This window comes from Paroedura picta, chromosome 10 (assembly GCF_049243985.1).
Source record: "Paroedura picta isolate Pp20150507F chromosome 10, Ppicta_v3.0, whole genome shotgun sequence".
Taxonomy (NCBI): domain Eukaryota; kingdom Metazoa; phylum Chordata; class Lepidosauria; order Squamata; family Gekkonidae; genus Paroedura; species Paroedura picta.
This window is the reverse complement of record NC_135378.1, coordinates 81761175-81774620: the sequence shown is the minus strand read 5'-3', so window position 1 is coordinate 81774620 and position 13446 is coordinate 81761175. Positions and strand designations below refer to the sequence as shown.

The window sequence follows — 13446 nt, the reverse complement described above, 5'->3', positions numbered from 1 at the left end:
AGACCAGTTCCTCTGAAGAAAATGACTCCTTTAGGAGGCAGCTTCCTCAGGCTTTACCCCCAACATCTCCAGGTGTTTTCCAACCCAGAACTGATCCTACCTAAGACCGTGTGTCTGAAGGACAGTCTCTCGGTGTACATCTCTGTGTACCAGCTATGTTCCTCTCATTGGCGGGTGGTCCCTGGTAGAAGTTACCTACCTGGCATTTACCAGAGCCTGGTCCTTTTCATAGTGGCTCCCACCTGGTGTCCTAATCAGGCTATCCTGATGTCATCAGATCTCGGAAGCTATGCAGGGTCGGCCCCGGTTAGCACGTGACTGAGAACCAGTGTAGTGTAATGGTTAAGACCAGGGGTAGTCAAACTGCGGCCCTCCAGATGTCCATGGACTACAATTCCCATGAGCCCCTGCCAGCATTCACTGGCAGGGGATCATGGGAATTGTAGTACATGGACATCTGGAGGGCGGCAGTTTGAATACCCCTGGTTAAGAACGTCAGACTCTAACTTGGAGAACTGATTCCCCATTCTTCGACCACATGAAGCCTGCTGGGTGACCTTGGGCCAGTCCCAGTTCTCTCAGAACTCTCTCAGTCCGGCCTCCCCCGCTCCCTCCCCCACTTTATCTTCACAGCAACCCCCCAAGGTAGCATAAGATGTTGAAAGGGTTGGTGGGGGAAAGGAAGGAAATTGTAAGCTGCTTTGACACTCTTTAGGGTAGTGGAAAGCAAAATATAAAACCCGACTCTCTGGAAGGCCAGCTTGTTGTGGCGGTTAAGAGCAGCGGCTTCTAATCTGGTGAGCCGGATTTGATTCCCCGCTCCTCCACGTGCAGCCAGCTGGCTGAACTTGGACTCGTCACAGCACTGATAAAGTTGTTCTGACTGAACATCAGGGCTCTCTCAGGCTCATCCACCTCACAGGGTGTCTGTTGTGGGGAGAGGAAGGGAAGACGAATGTAAACCGCTTTGAGACTCCTTTGAGTAGAGAAAAGCAGCATATAAGAACCATCTCTTCTCCTCCTCCTCCTCTGAGGAAGAATAGTTGTTTTTTATACCCTACTTTTCTCTGCCACAATGGGTCTCAACTCATCTTACACTCGCCTTCCCTTCCTCCTCTCACAACAGTCACCCTGTGAGATAGATGGGGATGTTATTGCTCTATGAGAGCAGCACTATCAGGGCTGTGACAAGCCCAAGGTCACCCAGCTGGCGGGATGAAGAGGACCAGAAAATCAAGGTTACACAGAGGCAGGCCATGGCAAACTGCCTCTGCTAGTTTCTTGCACTGAAATCCCTTCTTGGCTTGCTGTCACTAGATTGGCCGTGACTTGGTAGCACTTTCCAAAACTCTGTTTTTAGAACGGGCTCCCAATCAAACTTTGCAGGGCATAGTCCTTTTGGGGAGGCCCTGCAAGACAGATTGGGTTGCTAGGCTTTTATAATGGGGTTCGAGCTGCAAACACCCTCTTGGGACAGGTTGGTTTTGTGTTTATTAATGGGTGGCTGAGTTTAGCTGTAGTATTTCTTGAGCTCATAAATACCACCCAGGGCTTAACTCTGCTTGCTCGGTGTGACACCCTGGGCCGTGACGTGTGTGCGCAGTTGCTGACACAGAATAAAACGCAATGGAATTACTGAGACAGCAAATCCCTGGATTAATTTAATACGGTGGGAACTATGCAAGGTAGCTATTTAAAGCGGCAAAAAAGTATATCCAGGTAAGAATGTTAGTGTGTTTGTCTGCCATAAACGTTTGGTGCTTTAAGCCTTCCGCTGGATTGTCTGTGGTTTAAAAAAAATAGATAAAGGAATTAGTAGGTTATTGTTCCTCCAAAGATCTCAGGGGAATGTACGTAGTATATCTCCACTAAAACCCAGTAAATTAGGGTAAGCTGTTGAGAGGCCTTTTATAACGTGGGGCTTTTGGATTTTTCAAATGTTTGAGCTGATGTTTTGAATAGTTTTGCCTGAAAGTTAACCTGATGGTGTGCCAATTTCCTTCTGTTTACACTGTTTTATCTACACTGCTGCTGTTTTAGGTTGCAATCCTGAGGACTGCACTTCCCAGGGAGTGGGCACTATTGAATAGCATGAGGCTTACTTCTGAGTAGACCTGCTCAGGACTGCTGCCTCCGACTCTTAATTTATTGGGATGTTTGATCATCATTCACGGTTGCAGATCTCTTTGTAGTTAAATTGTGTGGTGAGGAGGGGCATAAATATTTTTTCAAGGAAGGTATTTCTTGTTCCTTACCCTCTCACAGGTGAATTGTTTGAAGACTATGGGATGTGGAACTTCTGGCCAAAAAGATTCGTTGACAGACTCGGAGAAAAGTGAGTCGTGGATCTCCTTTCCCGAACATTTAAACTTTGATGCCTTACACTTCTTCAGCATCAATCTGGATAAATGTCAAGGTTTATTTCTTTTCCTTTTTCTAACAACTAGGCCAGACGTTCCCCGAAGCATCTTCCCAAGGTAAATTAACTGATTATATTAATTGTCACCTTGTCTAATTGTAAACCAGATGATCTAGCACTCACAGACGTGGTATCCGTAGACTCTGAGAATTCCCCAAATAGGCAGGAAAATAACTCCCACTCAGGAAACCCTTCTAAGGTCATCAGGAAACCCCAGGGTTTCACAAAACCCTCGTTAAGAAAGCCTATCCTATACTAACTTCTCCCTAATTTCTCATAATTCTATTACTGCTTTTGTAAAGTTCCATTTACTTGAATATTGGAGCCTGTATAGAAAGCAACCATTGAAAGGTGTCAAGTTTACAAATAAACAAGCAACAATGAGAAAGTCACACACATTTATTTGTATTTTCAGGAGGGTAGTCTGTACTAGAAGAGCTAGATTTGAGTCCACTGCCTCCTTAGAGACTGAATTTTGGAAAGTCAGAATTCCCTCTGATAAAAGGCGCTTTCTTTCCCAAAAGCGTAAAGGTAAAGGTCTCCCCTGTGCAAGCACCGAGTCATGTCTGACCCTTGGGGTGACGCCCTCTAGCGTTTTCATGGCAGACTCAATACGGGGTGGTTTGCCAGTGCCTTCCCCAGTCATGAACGTTTACCCCCCAGCAAGCAAGCTGGGTACTCATTTTACCGACCTCGGAAGGATGGAAGGCTGAGTCAACCTTGAGCCGGCTGCTGGGATCGAACTCTGAACCTCATGGGCAAAGCTTTCAGGCAGCTGCCTTACCACTCTGCGCCACAAGAGGCTCTTTTTCACAAGAGGCTCTTCCCAAAAGCGTAAACCCTCCCAAATTGTGTTGGTCTCTAAGCTGCTACTGGACTTAGAATCCTAGAATCCTAGAATAATAGAGTTGGAAGGGGCCTCATGGGTCATCTAGTCCAACCCCCCGCACTATGCAGGACACTCACAACCCTATCGCTCACCTGCCACTGTCACCTGCCACCCCTTGAACCTTCCCAGAATCAGCCTCTCCATCAGATGGCTCTCCAGCCTCTGTTTAAAAATCTCCAAAGATGGAGAACCCACCACCTCCCAAGGAATTTCTTTTGAATTGGTTTCATCCCATTGGTTCTGGTCTGTCCCTCCGGGGCAAGAGAGAACAACTCTTCTCCTTCCTCTATATGGCAGCCTTTTAAATACTTGATGGTTATCAAATCCCCTCTCAGTCGTCTCCTCTCCTGTCTAATTCCGGGTATAAGCTTTCATGTGCATTCTTTGTAAATGCACACAAAAGCTTATATCCAGAATGCAATTTTGTTGGTCTTTGTTGGCCACGCCTTCTGTTATAATTTCCTCTAATATTATTTCTGTCCTGACCCAGATGGCTTGAGTTAGCCTGATCTTCTCACATCTCAGAAGCTCTGTAGGGTGAGCCACGGTTAGTACTGTTGGCAGAGTTTAAATTTGCAAAGAGCTATGCTAAAAGAATAACATACCATATATACTTGAGTATAAGCCGAGTTTTCCAGCACATTTTTCACACTGAAAAAGCCCCCCTCGGCTTATAGTCGAGTATATACGGTAGTTTTATGAATGAAGAGAAACACACTTTGTGTAGAAAGGAGAGGAGAGAGAGAGTTCCTTCCAGATATTTAAAATGGGCTTTGTCATAGTGATCACGTGTTTGAAGTTTGTCAGTTGAGAAAGACGTCCTCTTTTTTGCAGTTAGGTCTCTCTCTCTCCCTTCCCCCTCTTTCTAGTCAAAATTGTTTGTCTCCTAATTTAGATACAGAACAGGGGCACCTTTAAGCCGAACAAAGTTTAAATCTAGGTAGAAGTTGGTGTAGTGGTTAGGAGTGCGGACTTCTAATCTGGCATGCCGGCTTTGATTCCCCACTCCCCCACATGCAGCCAGCTGGGTGACCTTGGGCTAGTCACAGCACTGATAAAGCTGTTCTGACCAAGCAGTGATATCCGGGCTCTCTCAGCCTCACCCACCCCACAGGGTGTCCGGAGAGAGGAAAGGGAAGGCGAATATAAGCTGATTTGAGACTACTTCGGGTAGAGAAAAGCGGCCTATAAGAACCAACTGTCCTTCTTCTTCTTCTTCTTCTTCTTCTTCTTCTTCTTCTTCTTCTTCTTCTTCTTCTTCCCTGTGCATGCTCAGTGCTTAAGAATTAAGCTGTGTTGGCCTTAAAGGTGCCACTGGACTCAAATTGTGTTCTGTGGCTTCGGACCAACATGGCGACTCACCTGAACCTAACTTAGATATATATAAAGTAATGCTGGCTCTCAAGTAAAGTCAGTAAAGCAGAGGAGAGAGTTGATTCTCCTTTCTCTGGACAGGGGACCTCAGCAGGTTTGAGCCTTCTCTTTTGGTTTGCAGGGCAATTTACCACAGAACATACACCCACCAGCCAGGATTGTTGGGGCCCCTCTTGGATTACCAGCTCTTGGATTACCAGAACTAGCTCTGGGTTGGGAAATACCTGGAGATTTTGGGGATGGAGCCAGGAGGCGTGGGATTTGGGGTTAGGAGGGACTTCGATAGAGTAGAATACTATGGAGTCCACCCTCTAAAGCAGGGGTAGTCAAACTGCGGCCCTCCAGATGTCCATGGACTACAATTCCCAGGAGCCCCTGCCAGCGAATGCGAATGCTGGCAGGGGCTCCTGGGAATTGTAGTCCATGGACATCTGGAGGGCCGCAGTTTGACTACCCCTGCTCTAAAGCAACCATTTTCTTCAGGGGGGACTGATCTTTTGGCTGGAAATGAGCTATAATTTCAGGGGATCTCCAAGTCCCACCTGGATGGGCATCCCTAATGGACCCTTAACAAGATGCTCATTTGCACCACTAAAATAGGTGCCATGGATGAGCGATGGTTCCCCGCTTCCAGCAGTGCTCCATTAAAATAAGTTTCCTTCCCCGAGCTGACCCTTAAGCCCTAACTAGAAAGCCAAATAAAAGCCTGGCTCAGCTGATGCTCCTTCTGTCCATGGGAGGCCTCAGATTGGAATTTTAGTCCTCCGCCCCGAGGTTCCGTCCAATGAGAATAGGTCTTGCTCTTCCCTTTTGCATCCGCCTTCCCATTGGGCTATTCCGACCAATGAGACGATTTGATGCAAACCGGGCGTTGGGCCGGTTGCTTGAAATGCCAGCGTTCTTCCTTGTACCGGCTGAATCTCTACCGTTGGCGGTTATGAAGAAGATAAACTTTAAATTTTGGCGTGGCAGAGCAAAGCTGCCTGCCGCCAGTCAGTGCCAATGGAGCTGGAAATAGAGCTACACGAAAAGGGTTTTGAGCATATTGTATCCTAGCCACCTGCTTTTGTGTGATGTGTTCCTATGAGGGCGGCTTTGTTCGTTGCAAAAGAATTAACAATCATGGGCGTTATCTGTTGGAGGAGGTCTGGTATCTCGGTGGCAGGACAAGGCCTGTTTATGGCAGACAAACTCCATGGCACCCTCTCCTTTCCTGCCTCAGTGGCAAGATTTTTATTTGGAACGTGGGCCGTGGGTAGGGAGGGTAGTGGAATTGGACTTCATCTCCCGACTTCAGAGATCAGTTCCCCTGGAGAACATGGCTGTTTTGGAGGCTGAGGACCTGGTTCTCCCCAAACCCCGCCGTCCCCAAGCTCTACCCCCCAAATATCGGGGTATTTCATGACCCAGAGCTCCCCATGGTTCCTCTTTGACCTCAGTCAGCCTCCCTCAAAGGTCCAGGCATAAATTCCTCCAACCTCAGAACGATTTGATCAATACCCAAACCAGTCCCCGAGCAATGTTTAGTTATTGACCAAGCTGGCTGTCCACTGTGGGTGGAAAGAAAGATATCGTTTAGCAAATCTTCCTGGGCAGAGTAGTCAACCTAGCTGGTGCCACCACCGGAGAAGGCCCCTTTGTGGAGCCCCCATCAGTACAGCGAGGCCGCCCTGTAAAGCTGCCAGTGTCCGAGTAGCTCCTCCTGCTATTACAGCTGACCTCCAGTGTTAAATTTGTGGGTTCGGGATGGACACGGACACTAGGGCCCATTCTGCACACATAGGATAATGCACTTTCAATGTGCTTTGGCAGCTGGATTTTCCTGTGCAGAACAGGAAAATCTACTTCTAAAGTGCATTGAAAGTGCATTATCTGTTGTGTGCAGATTAGGGCTAGAAGTGATTTGAGCTCTTTATTAGGACCCCGGCGTTGTAGAAGGAGAACTGAAACTGAACCAACCCCCTGCCCCCCCCCAAAAAAAACCCTCAACTTATATATATATATATATATATATAAGCAAACACTGATCTTACCACCAGTGCTCACTGTTGATCAGTTTGGATCTGGCAGATGGGATCTAGCCACGCATTGGTCAATAACATTGTAAGCTACGATCCTGCCTCAGACCTCAAGCTCGGTCCTTGGCAGGTCTACAGACATAAAATCCAGGCTACCAAGGTCAGTTCCCCCGGAGAAAGTTTAACTGTAGCACTATACCCTCCCTGCTGAAGCTCCTCCCCAGGCTCCACCCCCAAAGCCTCCAGGTATTTCCGAACCCAGAGTTGGCAACCACAAGGAAGTGTGATGTTTTCTGCAGACGTAAACAAAATTCTCGTGGCTCTTTGAAGAATAACCAAATTTCATTCCAGGATGTGTTTTCTCAGGCTAGAATCCACTTCAACGGATGTAATTAGTGGACTTTCACTGGGCAGATACTTATATCTGAGGCTATTAAATTACTAAACAGCAGGGTCAAAGGGCCTCTGCAGTTATAGGTGTGTGAATTAGCATGGCAAAGTGAAAGAAACAACCTGTTGTTCTTTGTACTTAGCTTGATTGCAATTAACTGGCTGAGACAGCAATCTTGGGGTTGTAGTGGACAGCATGATGAAAATGCCGACTCAGCACATGGAAGCTGAGAAAATGACAAATGTTGAGGATTAATCAGGAAAGAAATTGAAAATAAAATAGCTAATATTGATTTATGGCTCAGCCTCATTTGGAGTGCTATTTACACTTCTGGTGGGCATTTCTCAGAAAGGATAATACAGAACTAGAAAAGGTACTGATGAAGGGGTTGGAGCACCTTAGGTTTATAGAATTGGACATAGGGTAGAAAAAGCTGATAGAGAGACTTTTCTTCACCCTCTCCCGTAATACTGAACTTAGGGACACCCAATGAAGTTGATGGACAATGGATTTAGGACAGACAGAAAGAAACACTTCTGCGCTCAACGAGAACTTAGAGTGTGGAAACTGCTGCTGGTGAATGTAGCGAAGGCCAGATGACTTTAAGAGGGAGTTGGGCAGATTCATGAAGGATAGACCTATCAGGGGCTACTAGCCTTGGTGACTTAAAGAAATCTCCACAGTCAAAGGCAGTGGATCTCTGAAGACGAATACCGGCAGGAGGCAACATCAGGGGAACCCCATGGACTCTGTTCCTAGTTTGTTGGCCCTCCATGGCAACTGGTTGGCTGAAATAGGTTGTTGGATTTGATGGGCAACTGGACTCCCCCATTAGGGCTGTTCTTATGTTCTAATCTCATGTGTAATTAATTATCTGCCTAGTGAGGGCCCCATACCTGCATCTTACGAAGTGGGCTTTGGTCCACAAAAGGTTGAGTGGAAATAAAATCTGGTTTGTTTTTAAGGAGCCACAAGACACCTGTTTACGTCAATACTAGAACTGCCAAGTTCCCATTGAGGGTGTGGATCCTCCTAAGTTGCCAGCCCTCCTGCTGGAAGCAGGGAATCCCCTCCCAGTCCACAGGCCCCACCCCCTGCAATTGATCAGCTGGCCACCAGGGGATCTTACCAGGAACAGGAAGGAGACTCAGGCCGCATCACCAATGACATCACTTCTGGCATGTGCCAGAAGTGACATCATTGCATCAGCGATATTACAGTGATGCCCTGGTACTTGGGGGGGAAACTTTATAGTAGAAGCCATTTTTACAGAGTTTCCTAGAAAAGGATAAACGTGATAAAGATAGATGTCCATACGTCAAATGGAATAGTTTATATATACGGTCTTAGACCACAATAGGTTTTTAGGATGTTTTTTTGCCGCCGATTGGAGGATTTCAAGGGGATGGTTGAGTTGTGTTTTATAATGTTATGAGTTTTATGGGGTTTTATGTATTGGGTACCTGTCACAAGCCACTGTTGTGGGAGTGGCGGGATAGAAATGGAATGATGGATGGATGGATGGATGGATGGATGGATGGATAGATGGATAGATGGATAGATGGATAGATGGATAGATGGATAGATGGATAGATAGATAGATAGATAGATAGATAGATAGATAGATAGATAGATAGATAGATAGATAGATAGATAGATAGATAGATAGATAGATAGATAGATAGATAGATAGATAGATAGATAAAACCAGTCTAAGGTCATGTTAAAGTGGGAAGGGACCATGTCCTCAGTGTCTTTTTATATGCCACAGCCTTTAAAGCTGCTGTCCTGATCCAAAGATGGTTCCGGCGTTATATGGCACGGCTCGAAATGCGCCGAAGATGCACATGGCGCATCTTTCAGTCCATAGAATATTCAGGAGAGCAGGATCATCTCAAGGTATGTAGAGCCATCTGGTTAGTATTGCCAGTGCTGCCTCAGCAAATGCTGGGGTATTTTCGAGGAGGGTAGAGTTTGGGGATGGTGTGATATCACTCCCAAGTGACACTCTAGGAATTTCCCCAGTCTCTGTGGTAAGGGCCATAGAAAAATGGGGGGGAATCTAGAATGTCGCTATGGAAGCCATCTTCTGGCCATTTTTTCCCCTCACGCTCCTCAATTTCTTAAGAATAGATAATGGGCTCAAAGTGGGGGGTTTCTTGCCATGGGCTGTCTTGTCCTAACCTTCCTGCCAGTGATCCAAAAGATTATGGATTGGATTCAGTCAACATTTTTATGGGAGGGTTGGGGAGAGGGAGCGGCGGCCGCTGGCATGCCGCTGGCGCAAACGCGCATGCACGGTCTTGCCGCACATGCGTGTTTGCATCTGGCAGGGCCACAAACGCACGTGCGCAGCAGTTTTGTGCATACACGTTTGCGCAGCCACCGGGAGCGCAAACACGCACGTGTGGCGGTGCCGCACATGCACAAAACGGCTGCACATGCGTGTTTCCGGGCCCGCTGGACGCAAACGCGCATGCGCAGCAAGTCCATGCATGCGTGTTTGCGCCGGGGCTGCCACGCATGTGCGGGCCCCAGGCCACCCTCTACCCCCACCCTGTGGCAGCAGTCCACAGCCACGGGCAGGTTGATCTAGAGCTCTCTAGGCACTTTTGCAGTACGGGGGTTTCGGTTGGAGTCCACTGAGGAACCAGTCACACGCAAAACCCTGGCTTAACCGGTTCTTCATTTGTGTTTGGAATTTCCCGTGGCATTCTTACAATTACATAACATTTTTGTAGAATTTCTATGATATGTTTGGGCCTTTAAGCATTGGATAAACTTCTCCTCATTGTGTACATTTTGATTCCATTGTGTTGTTATTAGACAGTGTTTTTTTTTTCTTTTGCTCAGCAAGAGGCTGTAGTGATGGCAACAGGAATAAACAGCTTTAAAAGGGCACTAGTTAGACCTCTGTCAGTGGCTACTAGCCATGGTGGCTGAGGGGAACTTCCAAGTTCAAAGGCACTAAGCCTCTGAATCCAATAGCTGGAAGGCAATATCAAGGGAAGACCTCAGCCTCTCTACCCTGTTATTGGCCCTCAAGAGGAACTGGTTGGATACTGTGTGACGCAAGATGTTGACTATTGGTCTGATCCAGCAGGGTTCTTCTTAAAGTTCTTATAAAGGCCTTGACCTCCTTGCCCTGTTATTAGCCCTCCCGAGGACCTGGTAGGCCAGTGTGTGAGGAGACAGGATGCTGGTCCAGGTGGATCACCTCTCTGATCCAGCAGGGTTTGTTGTAACTTTGTGTATCCCACCCACAATGGCCAATGATGGACCAGGAGGGGATGGGAAGGGAAGGGAAAGGGGGTTTAATGGGATTTTATGGGATTTACAGGTGTTATCTGTACCTGTTTCCTGTTCCCTGTAAACCGCCCTGAGCCTTCCGGGGAGGGCGGTATAAATAAAATAAAATAAAATAAAATAAAATAAAATAAAATAAAATAAAATAAAATAAAATAAAATAAAATAAAATAAAATAAAATAAAATAAAATAAAATAAAATAAAATAAATGTTCTTGCTTCTTCTCTTCTGCAGCTCAACTATTTCTTTGACTACCTTGTGGACCACTTCATGACAACCAGCAGTAAAGAGAGTAAGCCTCTGTGTGAAGCTAAATAACATGTCTGGGGTATTCCCTATAAAGAAAAAGCAGACAAGCCGTTATCAGGCTATTGCAAAATTCCAAACAAGGATGAAATACAGACATTTTGCTAGAACCACCCAAATTGACATAAAACATGATGCAAAATTTGACGCTCATCAGAATTCCTCATCGGGCTGGATCATACAAATTGAAAGCGATGGAAAGTTGGAAATCGGATTAGAACATATAACAGGAGCGGAAGGGAGGCTTGGGCAACATTGCTGCCGGTGTGACAACAACACTTCCTGTATGCACAGGAAGTGATGTCATCATGCTGGTGCTACCCAGGTGATGCTTTGATATTTGGGCACAATTCCACAGTAGAAGATATTTTTTACTGAATTTTTGCTGAAATGCCAGACTGTTGTCAACATGGTGCGGCATGATGAGGTCACTTCCTGTGCATACCAAGAGTGACATGACCACATTGCCTGGGCCTCCTTCCTGCCCCTGATAAGCCCCTCCTCCCAATTCTTTGCTGTTAATCGGATCTCTGTTAAAAAACCAAACTGTGAACAGCTTTCACACGCCCGACTGAAGGTCTCGTTTAGATGTCACGCCGCCTTTTCTTTCCTTTCTCTCCCAGGGGATTTCATTAACCGTGTTTTCTCCGAAAGCGATATCCCTAAAGATCCCAAATTACAGAAAGCCTGTAACTATGAATTGATCCAGGTGCCGGATCACTACAAAGGTCCCCGCCTTTCCTTCCCTCTCTCGCTGGACGACGCCACTTCCTTGGTGGAAGCCTTCAAGCAACAACAAGTAAGTATCTCAGGTGCAATTGCGTCCTTGCCCTTCATCCCCCCCCTCCCCCATGGCAGTTAGTGGCACTGTATCTTTGGAGAAATGAGCCTCTTGTGGCGCAGAGTGGTAAGGCAGCCGTCTGAAAGCTTTGCCCATAAGGCTGACAGTTCAATCCCAGTAGCCGGCTCAAGGTCGACTCAGCCTTCCATCCTTCCGAGGTCGGTAAAATGAGTACCCAGCTTGCTTGCTGGGGGGTAAACGGTAATGACTGGGGAAGGCACTGGCCAACCACCCCGTATTGAGTCTGCCATGAAAACGCTAGAGGGCGTCACCCCAAGGGTCAGACATGACCCACTGCTTGCACAGGGGATACCTTTACCTTTTTATCTTTGGAGAAACATATATATTTCTCAATTAATGACAGTCAAGCAAGTTAACCCCCGAGCCTCCGTATTCTTGCTGGGGGCAAAGTTCTCTCGGAAGGCCTTCTGTGACGTCTTCACTTTTTCCCAGTAGCAGCTCCATGCGTATTATGTTCTGAAACTCTTCCACGAGACCCTGAAGCATCTCTCTCAGCTGCCAAACATCAGCAGCCTCTCCACCTGCTACAGCGAGATCACCGTGTGCGGTAAGGAGCGTAGCCGTTTGCTACCAGTGGTACGAATGTTGCCCTGTCTAGACACTGGAGACCCCTTACAACATGGCTTTGAGTAGACTTTCTCAACCAGGGTTTCGTGAAACCCTGGGGTTTCCTGACGGCCCTAGAAGGGCTTCCCGAACGGGTGGGAGTTAATTAATTTTTTATATAGATTTTAAATTTGTTAAACATTTAATGGGGCATATGACCATATATGGTCATGCCGAAACCCCACCCTCCACCTCCCACCCACAATGGCCAATGATGGGCCGGGAAGGGAAGGGAAGGGAAGGGAAGGGAAGGGAAGGGAAGGGAAGGGAAGGGAAGGGAAGGGGGTTTTATGGGATTTTATGGGATTTTATGGGATTTATATTTTTATGCAACCCACCTTGAGTCTTCAGAGGAAGGTGGGCTATACATTTAAGTATTATTATTATTAGTAGTAGTAGTAGTAGTAGTAGTAGTAGTCATCGTCGTCATCGTACCTTATTGCCTTTACAAATCTACACTGACTTTTGAACAAAAACCTTATTTCACTATAATTCAAAATAACAATTCAGCATAAATGAAGTCCCAATAGGGAAACACTGAACAAAAGTAAAATTATCTTGTGACCTCTGTCTGCCCTTGGATCTTGATCAGGCTCCGTGGCAATAAGGGAGAAATCGGCACTAAATTGGCTTTTTCTTTCTTATTAGGAGACTTGCATGGCCAACTGAATGACTTGTTTCTGATATTTTACAAGGTATGTAACACAGGCTGGTAAACTTCATATGCCCAAGTTTATCTCCCAGACAGCTGATATCAATAACTATCTTCAGTTCCACACCAAGAGAAATCTAAACTCTGTGCACAAATCAAATGATCAGATTTCACAAACTCATGCAAGTGCCAGGGCCCGGTGGAGGAATTCTGCGAGCAAAGGAAGCCAGCTTCTAATCTGGAGAACTGGATTTGATTCCCCACTCCTCCTCCATGTGCAGCCAGCTTGGGCCAGTCCCAGTTCTCTCAGAGCTCTCTCAGCCCCACCTATCACACAGGGTTTCTGTTGTGGGGAGAGGAAAGGGAAGGCGACTGTAAGCCACTTTGAGACTATTTCAGGTAGTGAAAAGCGGCATATAAGAACCAACTCTTCTTCTTCAGTAATATCAGGGATCTCTCAGCCTCACCTCCCTCACAGGGTGTCCGTTGTGGGGAGAGGAAGGGAAGGTGAATGTAAGCCTCTGTGAGACTCTTTCAGGTAGTGAAAAGCGGCATATAAGAACCAATTCTTCTTCAGTAATATCAGGGATCTCTCAGCCTCACCTCTGTAAGCCTCTGTGAG

The 13446-nt window shown here is 46.6% G+C and overlaps 1 protein-coding gene across 4 annotated transcripts in view; it reads left to right on the top strand.

Moving 5' to 3' along the window:
* Nucleotides 1–13446, top strand: part of PPEF2 (protein phosphatase with EF-hand domain 2) — a 30833-nt gene that overhangs the window by 5069 nt on the left and 12318 nt on the right. The window contains exons 2-8 of one of the 4 annotated variants that reach the window (XM_077301135.1): nt 2266–2335; nt 2448–2477; nt 8863–8990; nt 10633–10690; nt 11328–11503; nt 12002–12113; nt 12821–12867. In XM_077301135.1, coding sequence (XP_077157250.1) covers nt 2284–2335; nt 2448–2477; nt 8863–8990; nt 10633–10690; nt 11328–11503; nt 12002–12113; nt 12821–12867 — 603 coding nt within the window. In that variant the 5' untranslated portion in view covers nt 2266–2283. Of the gene's footprint in view, nt 1–2265; nt 2336–2447; nt 2478–5560; nt 5716–5807; nt 5828–8862; nt 8991–10632; nt 10691–11327; nt 11504–12001; nt 12114–12820; nt 12868–13446 lie in introns of those variants that run through there. The other 3 variants (XM_077301137.1, XM_077301136.1, XM_077301138.1) reach the window with 3 other exon arrangements.